The following is a 21,943-nucleotide window of genomic DNA, read 5'->3' on the forward strand; positions in this document are numbered from 1 at the left end:
TAAGCTTATTTCCCCAAAACAAAGCAACCTTTCTGAACTCTCTCTGACCAATGCCTCTGTCACCTGTGGTCCCTCAAGTACTATTAAATCCATTACAGGGGATTTTATAGAACTTAAATAACCTTCAAAAATCCTGCATTTATCCCTGCCAGGTATGCGTGACTCACATTTCAAAAAAAAAAAAAAAAAAAAAAAGGCCACTGTTCCATACTTGGCAGCTTAATATATTGAAACCAATTTATCACTGCACTACTTCAGTTGTGGTAAGTTCACCAAATTAAAAGACTTTCCTGATACTTTCCTGACACACTGTAAAGGTCTGTCCTTCCAGCTGAATGAGTAGCTTACAGCTGTCATAAAATTAATTATATTAAAGCAATGAACGTAAGTCTGCATATACTGCTTACAATAATAAACATTCTTAAAAACCATCTGCCATGTTTTAGTGTTTACATTCAGAAGAGCCAAATTCACTTTTATTAGATAAGGAATAGATTATTTAACTATGACATTTCCAGTTCTACAAGAACAAGATGAGACAAATATAAAATGGGAAACTTACATTATATTTTTTATTTTCCCCAAGTGTTTCTGAAAGACTCTTAAAAAGCAAAGTCCTACTTGCCTAAAGACAAGTCCAATAATGTACAGCTCCAAATACTCCAAGCGACAGATAAAAGGTTTTTTGGTTGGTTGGGGCTTTTTTTTTTTAATCACACACAGGAGGGAATGCCATCCTAGGACTTAAAAATTAAGATTAATAACTCTTGCCTTCCAGAAAGCAAATAAAAGGAATTTTGCATCTATCATTTTAACCAGAGGTCTTTGAGAAATTATTTACTAGAGGGTGGGTTGTATTTTTAATACCTGGGTTGACAATACTGAGGTTAACTTCTCCCTTACATACAATTACAGGGAAACACCATTTACACAAAAGCAAGCGGTTGTTTCTCTGTTTCAAGGCTCTTTCTTGTAGGCGCTTTGCACATGTTTTTGTTAGGATTACATCTATGCTGGTGCACAGTGAGGCACACAACAGATCTGCCTGACCCCAGGAACAATCCAGTCCTGTTTGTACTGCCTGGGAGCTAATAAGCCCTGCAGGGACAGATTATGCCCCTTTCAGCCTTCAGACCATAGATTGGCTTGGTAGGACCCGGTACTACTGTGTGGCCTTACTGACTGCAATCTCTGCAAGCTTTACTGCCCAGACCAGATATTCCCTAAGCAAGAGGTACAAAAAAAAGCATGCTGATGGGCTTAAAGATTATGACCCACATCTTCCAGCCAATGCAACCATTAATTGGTCTGTAAGGAAAAAGAAAAACCTTGGAAGGAGGTCAGAACATCTGGCACTCAATGCAAGAAAGGCCTCTCTTCTACAAGTGTTCTCAACCTCCCAACCACTAGGCAGAGACAGGTGGGAGACAAGCAGACTCTCTCATCTCTTCATTATTGGGAATCATTTGCCCAAATCATCTATGATCTTCCACTCTCTTCAGTTCAGAAGTAATGAAACGATACCAGACCAGCGGGCAAGAAGTACAGGAAGATGCAATTGAGTGAATGGAGCTTTGATTTGTCCCTGGAACAGTGTCTTGGCCCAGGAGGTCAGTCCCTCTCCTCTTTCTGTCAAGCTGGAAAACCGGCCATGGCAATGCTTCAAGAACATTCAAGTGGATGCCTATCCCCTGCCAGAACAGCAAGGAGATTTTAGCTACCGAGTTTTAAACCATTTCTTTTATATAAGCAGATAAACTTATTCAGACATTAACTTGCTGGTGAGGATAAGGACTTCAGCCATCTAAAGTTCCCTTCAGATGAGCAATAAAGCTTTTACAGTATTATCCCCTAGATGGGTAAGTACCCTCATAGATGTATTTAACAGGGGACAACAGCTACACAGAATGTTGAACTACCACCTCAATGTCAGATGCCAATACAATCACTATACTTTATTCTTATGTTCAGTAAGTAAATAACAAACAAATTTGTTATCAAATTTGTTAGCAAAGAGGTATCGTGGACTGGAGATACAAACATTACATTTGCCCAAAGCATGAAACAGAGGAGAATGCAGTAGTATCATCCTTATATACCAGGGAAAGAGAGGGGAGAAAAAGGAAGGAGGAACACATTCTCCTTTGGTCTACAAAAATGGGAAAAAATTGCACTTCCTCCTCCTCTTAGTACTTCACAAACCCAAATATAGGATAATTAATTTTTTATAGCCTACATTTAATCAAACAGTAAAAATGTATTATATGATCAAATGAGAAATTCCTACAGAATATAAATTCTGAGATACTTTCAACTGTAAGTCACCACTTGCGACTTTCTCTACGGCAATTTACTGCACAGTGTACAGACAAATATTTTATTATTGATTGCAAGTAATAGCAATCACAGTATAAATCAGTGTTCAGAAAAAAACCCATGAAAAATAAAAGCTAAATTTTACATATTTGCTTGTGATGAGTCCAGAAATAAAATAAGCCTCATCCAAAGTATTTACAGTACAGTCCGAGATGTCAGACAGGTCTTGGCTTTGTTTGTTTCTAGCACAAGACAAACATTAGCAGGCAAAGTTCTTCGAAGCCTACTTCACTGTTACCATTTTAATAACAAATTCACCTTTTGCAACAAAAGCTAATGACAGGTTATCCATCAATGCTAGTGGAAATCAGCTAGAGAAGGGGAAATCTGAGTATTGTCCACTATACGCATGTTTGCAATCAACTAAAATCTGCCTTTCAAGGGACAATTTATTTCTTTATCATTAACATTCAAGTGACAATTGTAAATGGATGGGCAAAAAGACAAATAGCCATAATTCCAACTCTCTATTAAAGATCTAGGTCTGTAATGAAAGCTAAAGCCTTTCATATGAAAGGTTCATTTTAGCTAACAAACACAGAAATGGTTTTTGATTTGCATCTAACCCATGGAAACTAAAAACATTAAGACAATTTTAAGTAACAGGGTTTAAATAAAAGGCTCAATATGCCTAAAATTTTAACTTTTGAAGTGTTAGTACCTCAGGGGTGGGTTTGCGGGATGATGGTTCCAGAAACATTAACTTGAACTGAAACACAACTCTCCTCTATTTTTTTAAGTTGCAGACTCTCTCCCAGTGAGTATTCAGTCATACTTGTTTGATGAAAATCAGTATATAACTTCTTATTCCTCAGAAGCCCTGAAGACACAACACTGTTAAATTGAAACACAGATGGTTTTATTACTTCTTGTACAATATTTTACAAAAAATCTAATTACAATCATGCAACCCTACTAGTGATGCTGCACAAGCAATACTTCCATCTCACCAATGCTGCCGGGACTTTAATAAGGCAGTAAGGCATGAAATTGAAAGAACTCAGCTCAACTTTTGCAGCAGCAGTCAAGTTTGCAGAGTTAGTGTTAAGGGGTTAGAAAACGCATTTGATAAGAGAACACCAAGAAACAGTAAATATGGGACTTCAAATAAGCATTTTTACATTTAAGCTTTTTGAACTAGATGTACATTAAAGGGTCTATCAGCCAACTATGATAATACCTGCTGCACCTTGCTAAATGGCAGTCAAAGGCCATGAAGCTAGATCCCTCTCTTCCCCAAGGTAGGACAGACAGAGATTTGGGAGTCTATTCTGGCATCACACAGAAGAGCTTCAAGACCCCATCTTATATCATCTGTGCAGACACAGACACTCATTTCAGCAAGATGAGTGCGATTTTTCTCCCCCTACCACACGCTTCATGAGCCAAAGAAGAGGCAGGATACTAAGAGTACCACGACACAAGCCTAGTGCCAGCTGAGACCTTCCCAGTGCAAGGAGAAAGTTCCTGCATCCATGGTGCTCTACACCAACAGTCAGGATCACTGCAATGCCAATGGCAGCTGAGTTCTGGTCCTCAGGAAACATCAGGCTTTTCTGCTTTTAATGGCGGCTTCTCATCGTACAAATTCCCTCTCAGAAGGCCACTATGCTAGGCTCCCCTTCCAGTCAGTTTTGGGGGTAATTCCACCAGATTTTGCAAAATGTGGAGGGCAAATGGACACCCTGCCAAATGGTTCCTGCCAGGAAACAACATCAGCTTTTTAATAATCTATCATCAGGGCTAAACATGAGCTTTGTTTAAAAATAATCTTTTCATTGCCTTTTCTGACATCAGTAACAGAGAGAGTAATTATATAACCCAAAGGTTCTGTAATAAACACCACTATGTAGTTTATTATGGCCATAGAAATAGAGATTTAGTGTCTCAAGCTCCAAAACTGTGACAATATGTGCAATCTTCTAAACATTTGCTTATCCATTAAAGCAAACCTTAAGTATTTTTCTAGGAAGCACATCATGTCTGATCAAAACAAATGAGTCAGTAAATAATAGCTCACAAGCCAGGTAGGAAAATGAACACTTAGCATAATTTAAAGCTTTGCAAAGCAGTGAAATACTTGGAAACAAACAAGGAGTTCAAAAAGAGAGAAGACCCTTACAACATGTATTGTATGTATCAGTAGCTAGACCTATTCAGCACTCACACATAAACAGCTTCCTCTGAAATTTTCTCTAGAGAAATAAGTTCCCTAAAATCAAAATCTTCTAAAACATTTATGAAATGTACCACAATACCTTGATTTGAGAAGAATCTACAAGACTCTACATGATGAAACATGACTGGCAAATCATCACAGTATGATCCTGTGTCTCAGGCTTATTTGCTTTTAACCCAGATTTCTAACTTATCTTTTTCTCTCTGCTACAGAGAATATTTTAAATGGAAGTAATGGTGGAAATGAATCTGTAATGTCTATTATGCAGCCAAAGGTTTACTGTTAGAAGAAAAAGGCTGTGGTCCATTGCTACTGGACAGTTACCTCAGATAAGTTAGTACAACTCATTAGAAACACAGTGTAAATAACATGGACCCTTCATAAACAGCTTTCCAGATTGCTATATAGCTTTTGATCTATGCTTAAGGAGCTCTATTGGCCAACTATTAAGAGATGTAAATAAATGAAAGGTATTATTCACTCAGCCCCTTCATCAAATTCCATGTGTTTTCATGGAAGACCAGACTCTTCACCAGCAATAAAGGACCTGAATTCATCTGTCCCCTAAGTAAATTGCTCAAATTGAAAGAGAGAGGTCTGGGAAGCTCTTTATATCCTTGAACTTTTCTTCTGCATTCCCAAATACAAAAGTTGTAAGTTGGTTTAACATATTCAAACGTAAGGTATCTGGTGTTTTACTCAGAAAATGGCAACATTCAAATATAACTGCTCCTAACCCATGACATTTTCTAATCACAAATATCTGTGAAGGATGTTTGTTTTTCCAAGATTGGCAGCATATAAAAAGATACAGTGTTTGTGATTTCTGTCACCCAAGTTCTGACGGCTTCATGAAAGCTAATATCCATTAGCATCTCTACAGCAAGCTGTTTCAGTCTCAAGTTTTGCTACATTAGGCACCTACAATGTAAGGTGGGAGATACGACCAGATTCCAAAAATGCAAGGTACTTAAATACATATGTATCTTGGAGTTGTAGTGCCTCACTGTTTGGTTTTTACTATTTAGAAAGACAGAGACTAAGTCTTGACCTTAAATCCTCCGTGCTAACTGCTGTTACCTAAAATGAAAGCATTTGTTTGTGAGTGAAGAAAGATATCCGTAATACTGGAGAGGAGATTTATCCATGCAAAGCCAACTGAGCTAGATTCATAAACCATACTAGAGGCAGCCAAATCATGAGAACATAAGAAGGATAAAGGGAACATCAGGCTTTGATTTCACTGGATAACTGACTTCTGGGATATTCTTTCCTCTTCCCCCTCTTTTCCCAATCTCCTTTGTCTCAGATAACCCCAATCACCATTACAAAATGTCGTAAAATGCTGAAGCAAACTAATCAAAGGTAAATACCACCACACTAAGCAAGTTAAATATGGAGACATCAAAGATATACCTGAAATGCTCTGCCACATTTCTGAGATTAATCCTGCAGCAAACAGCAAACATCGGTATTAGAAGATTTTTGAACACTGAATGAAAAAAAGCATCATAGCTGTTTCCAAAACGCCTGCCTGTTCGCATACACTACAATTATGTACTGCTGATTTACTCATCACGTTAATGGTGATTAATGCTAACGTTAATAATTGATGCTAAAGCAGCAATGCCTGCAATACCAAGATAACATACATATTTAAGATCATAATTTCTGCTCAAAGGGATGACATCAGACAGTCACGTTCTCCTTTTGCAACATTATCGTCTTTGAATAAATTAGCAAAGGAGGTGGTGTTTGGCCAGGACTGTTTGCATAGAAGAACATTTTAATGTAGAGACCTGTTGTTGGGAATTTCCTGCTCAATAGTCTGCAAGACTGCTTAACTGCTGAATCTCAACAGCTCCAACTGCCATTTCTAGCAGGAGTCACTACTGCATCCAAGGCATACCTTACTTGATAACAGCTATTGTAAACACGGGAGGGAGGGAATTTTAAAAACAACCTATGTTATCATAAAAAGTGCCAATGCTATCAACTTAACCAGGGAAGTGTAGGTTGAAACAGAGTACTCCTGAAAAGTGCACAAAGTGAACTTCTGTTTTCAGGTGATGATGGAGTTGCTGTCCTTTCTTTTATGAAACTGAGGACTCAGTTGATTAAATGGGATGCTGCATCTTTTTACATTACCCAAGGGCAGAAAGGCTTTGCTCTAAAGTGCCCAGAACCACTTCCTCAATTGATTAAAGACAAATGAAGTTTGAGAGAACTGCTGGCCAGGAGAACAATTTTTGGTTGTCAGACTGTGCTAAGGACTAGAATAATATTTTGTTTGATTAGAAAGAAAAAAATTATTCCCTCTTGTGCTGCTAATACTTATTTTCTGTCCTCATTTTTATTCAGGATGCAACAAGATAAAAATACCAGCCTGGAACTAAATTAAGAGTTTGGCAAGCATAAAGAATTTAAAGGCTATTCCTCCTTAGAACCACTACAAAACATTAGAAACACCTTCCAGCAGTTACTTACAGACAACTGATGCAATCTAAGCCAGGAAAACCTCTGTCACAGCTGGCTGACAGAACTGCCATCCAGAAGACTTGGTGTTTTACACTATTCCAAACACATGAATTTAATTCGATCCAAGTGTCCAGCCTCTCTGAAACTGGGCCACTTAGAAGTTCTAAGCTAGTTTTTTAAATCTCAAGTTTGCATCTTTGGAGAGCTACAAGTCTAGCCTGTATTAATAGCAAACATGAAGGTACATGTTTGACTTATTATAAACCTCTTACTCCCGAGGCTGTCTTCCTCTAATTTCTCACCTGCTCTGGCACTCTGAAAGCACACTTTGCCAGTGTGGTTGTGCTCATTAGTATTCTATTATATAATATACTAATAGTATATTATAATATACTAATATACTATTAGTATTATATATAACTTCATATAATAATAAGAAGAAATCAAAGTTTACAAGGAAAAAAATAAATGAAAGTCCAGGTGGCAGAAGGGAAAACAATGATCAGGCTACTGTACTTTGCCTGCTGTGAGACAGACAATTCACCAGTCCTGGACTGATACACAAACTGCTTAAGAGCTACTTTTTGAACTTAAAGCCACTCAATTTTACACAGATTCACCACCTACCATAGAACAAAACTGTCAGTTCACAGATCGCACTGGCTAACTAGGTTTTATGTCATCATTAAAGACCTGTTCTCAAGAACCAAAATGTGTAAGATATGACAGGGAAAAATTATAAATTCACAGTAATTTTATTTAATTTACAGTAAAATTAGATTTTTCTTTATCTAGATAACCAATTAGCTATACGTGAAATAAATTCACATTCCATTCTTATGCACTAAGTGCAGCTACCTGTAATAATATAACTGATAAATCAACAGGCAATATTTATGAGGCATATAGAAACTTCAAACGGTATCTTATGGCATGGAACAGATTTCTTTACTAGTGACAACGTTATTTAGATTACAGTCTCCTATCTAACAAGAGATACTCCATACCTGTCGTACAAGTATTTGACTATTTTCATATTAGTCCACAATCCATTAAAATAAAAGTTTTCAAAATACAGAATCACAGGTGACATCTTGCCATCAACTGAAGTGACATCAACTGAAAAGACAGGTTCATTCTTTTGTACGACCAAGGTAATGGAAGATGGCCACAGGATTACCTCCAGGATGACTGACAACCTAGATGCAGTTACAACAAAGCTTTTAAAATTAATCATATTTTCAATGTTCCTACTAGAAGCACACAAGTTTATTTTATTTTCTTAAACAGGAAAGTAAAAGGAAAAAAACCCACCCAAAGTCAAAACAGAAGCAAGAAACTCATCACCTCCTGCAGGTTCAAGAACTGTATAAAAACCATAAGACCACAGTGGCAATACTAAGGAACTACTCTCCTGTTAATGACAGGTCTTCTATCACAATACAATGGTCCCCTCCCTCCTGGTGTTATGCTCAGAGCAAAACTGGGAAGACCATCATGCATTCATGAAAACTGAGCGGGAAAAAGGAGATGCCACCAGCACATAATCAGTCACCCTCACTGACAAATGCTGCAGTAGCCAAGAGAAACATTAGAGACACTTTTGTTCAAAAACACTTTTGGTGAGACTAAACAGCAGAAAAATTTTATTAAATCCCTGCCACCTCCAACAAGCTTCTCTTTTAGTTGCTTCTTGATTTAAAGTTCTTTTGATTGAGATGCAAACATTGAGTTCTGTGCTGGCTCCAAATTAATTCATTTCCAATGCGCTTGACAAAAACTAGATAATTTCAGAATATCCTTTCAAGCTGGAAGTGCTGCAGAAACACTACACCATTTGCAGCCTATATCCTCTGATATTTACTAGCCAAATTATAATCCAAACTGTATCAAGAACCACACCTAATTTGCCATAAGGCTGTATTAGGTTTGCAGCTTTGTAATACACTGAGGAACTGCATTAATGAAGACTTACTATGATTCTCTAAGATACTAATCCTGTTGTAAACCAGCTTTATAGAGAGATTTATGTATTTTCCTTCATGGAGTTTGGATAGCAGTCAACAGTAATAGTAAAATTATTTTACCCATTCTAAATTTTAGTAAAGTACCATAGAGCAAAAAGAAAAAAAGAAAGTATGTTTAAGTTCAGCTGCTTTCAGGAGAACTTTAAGTCATAACTAGAAGGAGAATCAAAGGATTAAAGCAATAAAGGAAGAGAGGCATAAGCAAATATATTGACTAATTATAATTCATTCCAATCAAAAATAAAGGAACAGGCTGGTACAGTGTCTTCTCTGATGTGCAGTTCAAAGGCTTGCTCTAACCTCAGGCACAGAGCCAAATATACACCAACTGCCAATAAAGGCAACAGTAGATTAACAACTTACCCCAGGTTCAATTACAGTGAAAAGTATGACCCTGTAGTAACTGCCTATATGTTAGTTCCTTCCCTTAAGCAAACATGAAGCTCCTTACTGTACCCCTCAAGGGTAAGTTATAATTAGCTCGCATTTATCATAGGGTCGGATCATATACTTTGGTAGCACCCATTACAGCAATACTTTATGGTATATTAACTTGCGTACCACCCTCAGCTGAGATACAGATGATAATTTTTGCGTGCCTAAAACATTACAAATGAAAAACTTAACATGTTAATTTATACTATTACTCTTTCTTTTTAAAATTATTTCCACAAAAGTAACAAAAGCAAATCTGTTTTACTTCACACATGCAACCAACAAATGTTAGAAAGTATCTCCAAAGGCATTTCTGAAACACCACTTTGGAAGCATTGACAAAGTGTTTTGACATCTTTGGAATTCTCCCACACATGCATACCCCTTTTTCCTTTAGCTGAAAACATTCACCAATTTAATTTAGAAAGAAAAATGCTGAGAATTTTGCCATTTGTGAAACAAAGATCAGGTCTCTCTAACATACCCCTCAACTCAGCCAGCTCCGTTCCCTTGCGCAAGTTGTCTGGCAGTCCTTAGATCTCACCATAAACACAGAACATGCTTATAAATACTAAAAATTGAGCTCTCCTCTAGCTACACATTGTGACATTTCTGGAAAGTAAGCAGATCATAGTTTGCAATGGTTCATTTTGGAATGAGGTAGAATGGTGAAGAATCCGGCACACATTTTATTAAACCTTAACTTACAAAGTAGCTTTCCATGAACTTCTCATGACACAGCTTCCTAGACTCAGGACAGATTGCTAAGAACTGGTATCCCATTCAGCACAGCTCATTCCTCTGGCACAGCTTTAAGTAGGAAGCTACACATGACAATTAAGAGTTCTAGAGAACCTGAAGGATGAGGTGTTGGGTGAATACAAACTCACCACAGCAATTTGCTAAGATTCACTTTCACCTGTGCTGATTCAATAGTTCGAGGCAGATCCTGTGACACACTCCAAGCTTCAGCATAGTGAACACCACACTCATTTTGCTCCTTCTAATACAGTGGCCTTACCTTCTCTGAGTGCTGCTTCCACATGCTTAACATTTATTTGCCACGTGGATTCTGACACACTTTCAGTTCTTCATAGGCTTCAGAAAGGAAATATTAGCAAGTATTCAAAACGCACCTTTTTATAATAAAAAACACGGACAGTAGGAGACAGCTCTACACTCATTTCAGTGCACAAGGGCAACTCAACTTCATGACAGCCCTCTTCCACTCTGCCACCTTCCTGTGCTGCTACTTACAGCTGTTCTTGGTTCTCCTCTCAACTGAAGGCACAGGAACTGGCCGCAAAAAAGACCAGAGAGACCTCATTGTCTATGAAGAACATAGAGAATGGAAATTCTTTAAGTAAGCAAAGGCAAAGACTATCCCTTGATTCACCAACAATACTTCCTCTTGAAATAAAAACATCGGCAAATCCAATTTCCAGTCAATATTCTTTTTCTTAAATCTAGTATCTCTGAAATATTATAATACTTTTTAAGAATGGTTACTGCTTTCTAGGTAGAAGCAGAAGTCTCTTCCTTTCACAGACATTAGTGTTTCTTAAATGTGTACTTTTAAACTTCCATAATGCGTATGTTTCTGAAAAAAAAAAAAGTATTAACAAGTCAAATTTCAAATCTGAATGACAAGTCATATTTCAGATTGACAAACTTCACAATGATGAGCAGTATCTCTTATTTTCTTGAAAACCAAAAGGTGAGTATATTTAAGATAGGAAGCCATACAGCTTCAGACAGATCCATCCAGATTGATGCAGCCAAGGACAGGTCTACAGCATGTTGCTATAGAAACTCACAGTAAAACCATTCCCTTTTGGCATAAAACCCCCCCACATATTTTAAATACAACACTTCCACCAAAACTGTAAGACTCGGCACGTATTGTTTACAACTTAGTGAACATTGTATGGAAATACATTTAGAGCATCTCTGTACTGTGAACTCTAATATGAAGAATAAACCCTGAATAAGTTACATTATGCAGCCGTTCTTTTCACATTTATTTACACGTTTTACTACAACTTGGGAAAGTACTATTAATTGTACTACTATAGTAACACCTGAATAGAGAACCCAAAACTGAAGGTAGACTTAGGCTTGCATAGATAACAACTTTAAGCTGATACAAGATCCTGACCTGTAAAATTACACAAACTGGATAAAAAAAAACACACTCCTCCAATAAAGCCATAGGTTTCATCCAGCATATCCACAGACCTTTTAATCACTTCTTTAATTGCAGCAATCCCTAACTGACTTCAAGCACTACAGTAACAGCCCATAGATGTCATAAAAACAAGCCCATGAAGTTAAGAGTATCCAGGAGGTGGGTGTCCCAGTGCACAGTATTCATTTGGCTTTTCCAGCTTTGGATTTAAACCATACTCCCAAGGTGCAGATAACTTGTTCAGACCTTTCTCCTCTGGAGCAAGACCCTGAAATTCAACTGTCCATGACCTGACACTTGTGCTCTTTCACATTCTTCCCAGCAGCTTAAATTGGTTCCTGGAAAGTCACCTCTGCAGGCACTATTGCTTTCAGTTTTCATCTTCAGAAGCATCAGATTCTGAATCAGACATTTATCGCCCTTTCAAAAAACCTTAATCTTTACTTTAGACAACACAATACATACACTGACCCATCCCTTTCACACATCTCCAACTTGCTGGTTGCTCAAAAAAAAAAAAAGGCTAAGCACCTCATAAGATAATTTCTTCTCCTGCTCTCCAGCACCCCGTTTCATTTAATGTCCATGAGGGTGTCCACACTTTCCATCTTCCTACTAATAAAACAAGTTTTCTTTACCAAAGGCTGAATGTTTCAGTCATTACCTGCTAGATTATGGGTTTGTGTCTCTTAGGCTAATTAACAACCCAGCAGGGCTTACACGAGACTAGAAAAGAATCATTTTTTGTTCATACATTTGCACTTTGGTCCAATACGGTAAAAAGATGACAGACACACAGTAGATGAGCCCAACTTTCAATGTGGTGTTTGCCCAGATCTAGCTAACCTCTACAGACTCAACAACTCTGAATTCACAGGGCAATGGGGAACAAAACTCAAGAGGTCCATATGGTTCACCCTCATGCCCAAGGCAAGTTCCAGAAACTCATGGCATTCAGACAGAGCCTCAAATACAGGTTTTAAGGACAGTGTAACAAAATTTCCCCAGTAACCTCCTCTCTCAGCAGACTCCCTCTATCAACCCATGAACATCTGTACATTTTTCCCATGAACTAACACTGAGCTTTAATAAAGAGGTTTCTGATAAATTAATAGTGTGTAACGTATTTAACAAGATCAGTATCTTGTTTCTTCAGAAAAAAGTTGAAGCACTTTCTCTGAAAAAGGCACTTAAGATTTAACATTTTCAGCAACTATTTTCAGTGTGACTGAATTGTACAGACAGGAGTCCATACTCAAGAGAACATCCCTTCTGCAGGGCTAGTCAGGTGAGAGAAGATTACTCCTACAAATCACGTTTAACAGCTTAGACTCTTCATACACAAGATATCAGAGATTAAATATTGATTTTACATTATAGCTATTCATTATCACTAGGCACACTTTTAGCTAAACTATGGTCATTAATTTCATTAGTCATAACCCACGACGAAGACCAAATTACCACAAAAAAGCCTGCAATAAGTTTTATAATGTCTCTGCAACATCACACTGCTTCCTTTAAATACTTACCCACAGGTCATGCAAGTCTGGCACAGTGTACGTGGGCTGTATTTCAGCTACATCTCCCATGGCCTGTCCAATATTGAAAAGTCTTAGCTGGAGACATTTCTTTCTATAAAAGTTTCTCTAATATCCCCCAAAATTAGGCTTTTTCTTTTTGCACCTTTTCATAAGCATTGTCTCTTATGTTTCTTCATGCTTGGTTTACCAGCATTTCCTCTCAGTTGAAACTGCATTTGTATATAAAATTTTTAAAAGCCAAAACTCACACCTGGAATTGCCTGTATTAAAACACTTGGCACAAAATTCAAGAATGACAGTTTTGGGAATGAGGTCCTGCATTTGCCGAATAACTTGTTGAGAAGTTCCATCCATGCTTTCCCTATAGTATCTATATGGCAATGAAATAACAAGGACAGTCATACGGGGTTCCCATTATAGTCACAAGCACGCACAAGCAAGATGCACAGAACTGGTTTTATAGGCACCTAAACATAAGCTGCTCTTTGGAAGTACCCTGGCATTTTTCCCTCAATTAGGCAGAAAAAAATTTGGACCTAAACCTAGTAACTTCAACAGCAGAAAGTTCCTTGCTTCTAATGCCAGATTCTTTCCAGTGCCCTGATTTCTCTCTTGTAAAGCATAAGCTACATCCTACCCTCTTGTCAATTGCAATCACTTTCTCTGCTTATAGGTGGAGCAGGGACCAATACTGAGTCAGCAGAACCTACGCACTAACTTTGCACCAGGACCCTGTGGTATTAGAGGAGGGAGTTTTGGGCAAATCACAGTAAAGAAAGACTAAACTAAACAGTGCTGCACCGCACATGAAGTGGGAGGTTGTATCATTGCTGAGATACCTACTTCCTTGTCTAACCCCAAGCACAGCATTGACAGCAAGCAGCACACTTGGATCATTGTTTCTTGAAATTAGTGACAAGTAACAGTTTCTAAATGCGTTTTAAAGTGCATCCTTACTGACTCTGCAGCAAAAACAACCATTAGCTATCTGGCTTTCATGTAAAATTCATCCAGGTCACTAACTATTTTTTGATAAGCAACTCACCCTGACCTGAGACTACAGCTAAGGGATATCTGTTAAAACATTAAACACTGCTGTTGAGAGAGGGCTACACAGTAACATTGTAAGGCATCTAGTACACAGATGAAGTTACTGATAACTCTTAACCCTAAGAGCCTGCATGAGCTAGGAAACAGGTTTTCTTGCATCTTAGAACATTATGTAACAAAACTGGTGATAATCCATAAAGAAAGATGTCTTGCTCTTAACCTTGTTAATGAACCCTTACTTCCAGGAAACAGCTGTACTGCCCTAGATATGTTTTAATCTTGTTTTATAAGCCAAAGCAGTAGCAAAATAACATACTAAGTTACAGCTAGGACTCTGATGAATCATTCATTGCACTCAAAAATAATTTTAGACAGATGAGTGGTAAACTTATGACAGCTCAGCAGAGCCTTGCACTGGAGAAGTGTGCAGCCGTGTTAACGTGGGAATCAAAAAGCACCTTTCTCAGTAAACTGCTCTAAGACCTTTTATCACAGGGAGAGAATACACGTGTCAGTACAGCCCATAAAGAAGTGCTAGCCATTCTCCTTAGCACAGTGTGGCCTTACTCTCAAGCCTCATGGGCAGAAGCATGGATATGAAGTGGTGTGTTACAGCCTCCTTCTCTGGATCCCTTGAGGAGTTAATGAGCAGGCACAGGAACCAGAACAGTACCTACCTGCTACAAAAAAAAAAAAAAATCAGAGTAACGGACGGGAATGTTCCTTGTGTTCTCCCCACACTGTTCATTAGAGTGAAGGGCAGGCAGGCTGACCTTATGAAATCACTTCAAGCAACAAGGTATTGACCAGAATTTCATCTGCTTGAACTCTGAAGCTTGTGGAGATGAGACCAATCCCATTCCTTCCTCACCAGGAAGACAGCTTTAAAATGGCTTTGTCTGGAGGCAAGGAGAGGAGGGAAGACAGATGGAGTTTTGGGTTGGTTTGTGTTTGTCTTAAGGTATTTGATACAAGACTGCCACAGGAAGGAGGAACACGAACTGATATGTAGAATCAACAGATCCCTACCCAAATGTCTGACTTGGCATTTTGCCAGTTTGATATGACTCACACAGACAATATTTCAATTAACAGAGGTTGGAAGGAGTTTAATATTTTATCCACTACAAGACCCATGACCCATACTGTAAATACACTGAAGTCTACTGTAGTCTGACAAGAAAAAGCGTCAAACTGGTTTCTGGGTTTTGTCAGGTATGAGAATTTGTTTCTTAAAACGTCTCTTCACAAATCTACTCATGCTGCAATGGGCTACAATGTAAAAAGACCAGAAAGAAGAAAGCAGACAAAAGCAACTCTCAATTTAAAACGTTTCATCATCTTCTACACAAGGCTCTATACTAATCCCTTACCAATTCTTTGGCTAAGAGAAAATTAGAACCACCAGAGTGAAGACCCTCCAGTGAGCACACATGTGTCTCTTTTCTGCAAATAAAGCACTGCTGGAGATTTGATCATGAATCACTGCAGTTTCTCTTTACTACAACTGAAGATGCAACTGCATAATGACAGCAAAGCTGATATTCACCAACCCAGCTACGAAAGACACAATGTCAGGCAAGACGTGGTAACATTTCTGCCTGTGGGTGACAGTCAACTCTCAACACTTCCTTTGTGCTGTTCCAGTGACCCCACATAACTATATTAAGTCATTAACATGTTATGATCACATGTCCATATGGTACCAGAATGTCAGTAATTTTTCCTTGTAAATACGTTTTCTCAGGTGATTAAGAGCAGTGATTTAAAAAGAGAACCATGTCCCCTGCAAAGAAACATTTTTCATCCCTGCCCAATGCAAGTTTCTAAGGTTTATCACTAGAATACCACCACATAAACAGCTGATTCAGCATTCACTATGGTGATGGAAACTTTTGTTAGCCAATGGTTATAGGAAGACAGCTTAAGTCGCTTAGGCCATGGTCTCCTAAAGTAAAGTAGCTGCTGACAGGTAAATCATCTGCTCTGTTGGCAGCTGATCAGCACTGAGCCCTTTCTATGCCTGCCCCCTTTCCCACCCTTCTAACTCTTCTCCCTTTGCAGTCGTTCTGAACGTTAAATTCAGTATCAGAACAGCCATCTTTTGACCTGTCCATATGGCTAAAACTTAACTGGTTGGGAACATCTACCACAATAAGATGATCCATTGTTTTTTTTCCTGTAAAATGGTAATTTCACTTATTTAAAACACCCCAACTTCTCAGCATTCCTAATGCAAAACAAATGGACAAGCATGTTTATAAATACAGTGGTAACTGTAAAAACGAAACCAAAGGGTGAATTGATTTTGCCCACAGCAGAGCAGAACAAACAGTGGAACATTTAGACAGCCTGGAAAACTGAATACACAGACAGTAAATGGAAACAACTAAAAGACAGCAATCTCTTTTAGACATCTGTTTACATAAAGAGGCCTATCTCACAAACACACATTTGGCCTTGTAAGTTCTCCTCTGTCATTTCTTTAAAAAAAAAAATTAAAAGGCAAAAAAGCAAAAACCACAAACTGCAGATATGACGAAGATGTTATACACAGCAAAACGTTAAAAGTTCAACCCTCAAAACAGTCCAATCTTCCCCATTGCTGACATTCTGCAGATGCGTGGTCTGAAATTCAAGATTAAGAAAATAAATTTGTCCACAAGAAAACAAACCATTAGTGTGTCCAGTCAACTTGCTCTAAAAGCCAGCTATGATTGTTAATGTCCCAGTATCCCAGAGACAGCCTGCAGAGCTTCTATGGCAGATGTGACATACACAAGGCTGCACTACCGTAGCCTAGTCCTGAGCACACATGCCAAGCAACTCAAATTGATCACCTTCCTAATTATGCCAGATCTGCCTGGTTTGTCTACTTCAACTGATTCACAGAAAATCCAGCCCATCTATTTACAAGTTTGTGTTACAATTTTAGCCTCAGTGACTCTGGATGATTACACTAACATTGGAGTAAATAAAAACATAACACTACTGCCAAAGAACAGAACCAACACATAATCAAAACAGAAAGATTATGGGTGAACGAGCAACAAAGAACAGTAAATAATATTAATCTGGTATCAGGCTGAGAGCCATTGCAAAAAAAGAAACTGAACTGATATGAAGCAGTAAGGCATAACAAAACAACCACACTGATCACTAGCTATTTACATGTGGTTATCTTATTGTTATCTTACTATTTTTAGCCAACTGATTTTTTCACAAAATGTACAAGAGCAGCCTGTCTGATAACACTAGCATGAAGTTGGGAGAAAGATTTAAATTAGAGAACCACTGCTAAAAATTCTCACTGCAGAGAGATTCAAAACAGCTTTGCAGGAGAAAATGCAGATGATCAGTACAGCTTTTCTCCACACATTATGTCATTTTGTTTACAGAATATGGAATAAAAAATTAATGTGTAACAACTGCAATATTGTAAGAGACATTGGTATGTTAGCTCTAAAACAGTTGCCATTTTACTTTACTACCTTAAAAACATTTATTAGGAGTGAAGATAAACTTCATTTCTTGTAGTATGATACTTAACTCTTCAGCTTCCGCTAGCAAAGCAAAATTGAAGCCATCAACCACTCGGTTTTCTTAGCTTTCATTGTTGTCCTGATATAGTGGAAATATGTCATGTATTCCCTTAAGTAGTTCTTGATCTTTAGAAATAATTGTTCCCAATGGGAATAATCCCAGAGAGAGATCTGTGAAATAGCTACTTAAATCCTTGTGGGGAAAAAACACCCAAAAATAAAACTAACTACGGTATGAAGAATTATACAGAAACCCTATTTTAAGAAAGTATCACATGCGAAAGCTTCAACAGTTCCATCCAAAGACTAATGTTGCTACCTGGAATTAATTACACGAAGAAAAAACCTACCTTCAGATATAACTTGGTTTTGAATTTATTAACAGCAGTCTAACATATAAAATATATATATCAGCTTTTTTCTCTTAAAAAAAGATTACAAAGCTTGACAATGCTTCTAAAGTGAAACTATACCGTAGACTTTGCCAGTTGATAACTTTCTAAAAACAAATGCAATACAGCCAAGAACATCAAAAGCAGACACAAGAACTAATCTGCTTTCTTACAGCCTGGAAAAATCTAATCTATAGCAAGGTATAAGTTTCTTATATGATTACATTTTCTATTACATAGTAAGAGAAAAAGATGTGTTGCTACATCTTTCCTTTTAACTCTGCATTTTGTAAAATAAAATAATGAAGTAGCGTCATTAAAAAAAAAAGTCATAGCTTTTAAGTCAGAAGTAAGCTCTGAACTTCACTGGCAATCTTTAAGGTCATTAAAATTACTTAAATTCATATCTTAAATATCAGCCTATATTTCAGAACTTTGACTTTGTCAGTATAGCTCATTATTTGCAGCACTTTAACATACTTTAATACTTGCACAAGGCATGAACTACACTCAAGAGAAAAAAATTTGCATACTCATATATAAGCTGAGTTGAGTCTGTGTGTTTCTCCTACCTTTCCAGTGTTTTATCTCCCTTCTCACACCAGTTTTCTGCTTGTGATCATTCAATTATCAAGCTTCATGGACAGCTTCAGCAGCAAAATAATAGAATACAAACACCAGCAAAAACTTTATCTATCCAGGCTTTCAATCAATTTTCTGTGGGCGTGCCTTACATCCTTCCCCTCCTCCTCTCACTACAGGGTCTAGTTGTATAGAATAAGCAAGATGCCCCAGCACTTGCTAACTGTGGTATGCTTGGTCCAGTAAGATACAACTAGTCACATAATTAAAAAAGCCAGAGAGCACCCCCGCACTCATCCTCCTTAAACTGTTTCTAGAATATCTTGGCTTTGTTGTGAAAGACTACCAAAAATAATCAGTACAATCCATGGCAAAACAAAGAAAAAAAAAAAATCTGCGTGCCATCCTCATGCAGTCTTTCCTCCCTGCAGCAAGCTTGCACTACCAATCCAAGCAAGAACTTGCACAGCATACCAAAATTGAATTAGGCCTATGCCTCAAGCCTTCTTCCTTGTTCCTAATGTTCCAAGTAGTTTCAGAAAATAGTAACAGAAAACTGACAGAGATAGAATTCCTCTCAGTTCCAATTGCACATAATATATATGCCTAGTTTTGTGTTTATTTCAGTCACCTTCCTGCTCTGTTGACTTCAGCTTGATGCTAAATGATAAAGAAACAGATGATATCTGTGATACTAGCACTACGGTAAAAGAATGTGCATTTGCCAACTATAGATAGAGGCTTCAGACCATTCTAGAGAATAAATAATGATGTGTTCAAAGAAGGTAATAAAAAAAATCAAGTAATTCAAGGAAATGTTCTTGAAACTACAAGAAAAATACTGCATCTACCAATTCAGGTCTCTGTCAGTAGTCCCCTTGGCACATATTGAAGTTCCTGGGCTGAGAAAGTTACTTTGCAAGAAGTTCTATTTGTTTTCTTCTGGGTTGTTTCTGCTTGCAATCATTTTGTACACAGACTACGGAAAGCAAATTTAACTTCTCAATACAATGGGTAACACATCCCACTGATTATTTTGGGGAAAAGAGATAGGTTGAACTTCTTCACCTTCAGATGTTTGCATATAGACAAAGTTTCTGAATAAAAGAAAAGGAACTGACTACAGCAAGCAAAAAATTCTCTTAACGTAAACTTCTGTTTATGTTGAAGTCAACAACTACTTAGCCTCTACCCAGGTGACATAAACAGATGATTTAGAGACCATTGTTGTGGTTTAGGCCAGAATAGACTAAACAAAAATGAATTACTACTCAGTAATTGAATTCATGTGGAGAAGTTTGGATGTTTGTCTGTGATAGGAATGATTATTAATGCATAGACCATCACAAAAAAAGCTGTGTTCTCCCATTTCCCCCAAAACCAGTAATAATCCAGAGAGACCAATATTTTTAATCATGTTTTTATTCTTACCTCAGCCTTTCTTCTTCTTTCTTACGAAGGCTGAAATCTCGCTGAACCACCTGGAGCACATGCTCTGCTTCTTCATCAGTCAAGCCAGAAAGATCCAGTTTTCTCCCCATTATATACTCTGTTCTGGATATGAATAACTATGAGGAATATCTGAAATCAGAAACAGAAAAAAAAGCAAAATAAATTGAAAGCACTGGTATTTTTCCCCAAGTGTGCTGAAATCACAGGCACATCTGCCCAACAAAAAGAAAGTTGCTGCCATAAGCATCAGAGAAGAAAATCACAGAATCACAGAATCGTTGAGCTTGGAAAAGACCTTTAAGATCATCGAGTCCAACCATTAACCTAACACTGCCAAGTCCACCACTAAGCCATGTCCCTAAGCACCACATCTACAGGTCTTTGAAAGACCTCCAGGGATGATGACTCAACCACTTCCCTGGGCAGCCTGTTCCAGTGTTTGACAACCCTTTTGGTGAAGAAATTTTTCCTAATATCCAATCTAAACCTCCCCTAGTGCAATTTGAATGATTCATTTCAGAATTATTTTTTCAAGTTCCATGCACCAAAAGAAATCACCCCCAATTTAAAAAGAAATGCAAAAGATAAATTATTTGGGATATTAAATAATATTGAGGGAAAACCTCAGTGTTGCCCTCAACAAGAAACAGGTTAAACTAAGGTGAAATCAGGTTTAGACATTTAAGGTTTTATGCCATGAGTTTGCAAAACTGTTTGCAAAACACAATGTGTATGAGCAGAGTGCAACCGTGCAATGAGCAGAGAACATGCTCTCCTGTAACACTCAAAACCATTTTGTACTACCAAACTATTTTAATAATTATTTTAAAACACCATAAAAAAAAAGTAAGCATATACATTTCAAATGCATTTCCCAGAGTGACTGGAAAGATTTAGATGTCACTACCACCACGGTATCATTATTTTCCCTTTCTTTGAATTACAATGGAGGAGAAAAAGTAGTACTCAATGTTATGTGTGAATTGAAGGTACTATAAAGTTTGAACTAGAGCTTGGTCCATTTATTTCACTAATTAATTATCATCAATTTGTTCTAATTTATTTTCTCATGACTTTTATTAATTTTGTTGAATTCTAATAAATTCAGTTCTCACTATGAATTTCTGTAATTTGATTTATGTAATTATTTGGGCAATCATAAAGGTGTCCATCCCTGCTTTAAGTTACAATTTCAGAAACATCACACAGTTTTTGCAGCTCTGTTATGAGCTCCTAACAATGTATATAATAATTACAAACACACAAAAGTTCTTACATTATACTGAAGAGGCAACTATTACTGCCTCTTTATCCATCATGAGTGTCAAGTGAATGAGGTTATGTAAAACACATAAGCTAGTTCTGTCTCAAAAAACCACCTCTAAGCAACAGTGCTATGGCATACAATTAAGTGCTCCAAATAGTATAGCAAGTAGAAGGGGGGGGGAATTCACCTTTATTTGCTAAACATAATTCATTTGTTACTTAGATGATTATGGGGGATGTGGTTGGTTGGTTTTTGTTTGGTGGTGGTTGTTTTTTTTTTTTTTTTAATAAAATGTTTACCTTCCTCCAATCATCTGGTTACAGTTCTTCAAACAGGAAAAAAACCAACCTCATGGAAGGAGGATATTACTTATTTTTTCTATTTTGGTTAGGCTATCAACGAAGTTTAGAATACACTCTTCATTCAAGGAA

The 21,943-nt window shown here is 37.5% G+C and overlaps 2 protein-coding genes across 2 annotated transcripts in view; one reads left to right on the top strand and one right to left on the bottom strand.

Moving 5' to 3' along the window:
- The window catches only part of MYRIP (myosin VIIA and Rab interacting protein), a 228,439-nt gene extending 208,080 nt beyond the window's left edge, over nucleotides 1-20,359 (bottom strand). The window contains exon 1 of the mRNA XM_075493387.1: nucleotides 20,225-20,359. Within this exon, the coding sequence (XP_075349502.1) occupies nucleotides 20,225-20,334 (110 nt within the window). The 5' untranslated portion in view covers nucleotides 20,335-20,359. The remainder of the gene's footprint in view (nucleotides 1-20,224) is intronic.
- TRAK1 (trafficking kinesin protein 1) overlaps nucleotides 1-21,943 on the top strand; it is a 707,654-nt gene that overhangs the window by 544,355 nt on the left and 141,356 nt on the right. The window lies entirely within an intron of this gene.

The sequence above is a fragment of the Mycteria americana genome, chromosome 2 (genome assembly GCF_035582795.1).
Source record: "Mycteria americana isolate JAX WOST 10 ecotype Jacksonville Zoo and Gardens chromosome 2, USCA_MyAme_1.0, whole genome shotgun sequence".
NCBI lineage: Eukaryota > Metazoa > Chordata > Aves > Ciconiiformes > Ciconiidae > Mycteria > Mycteria americana.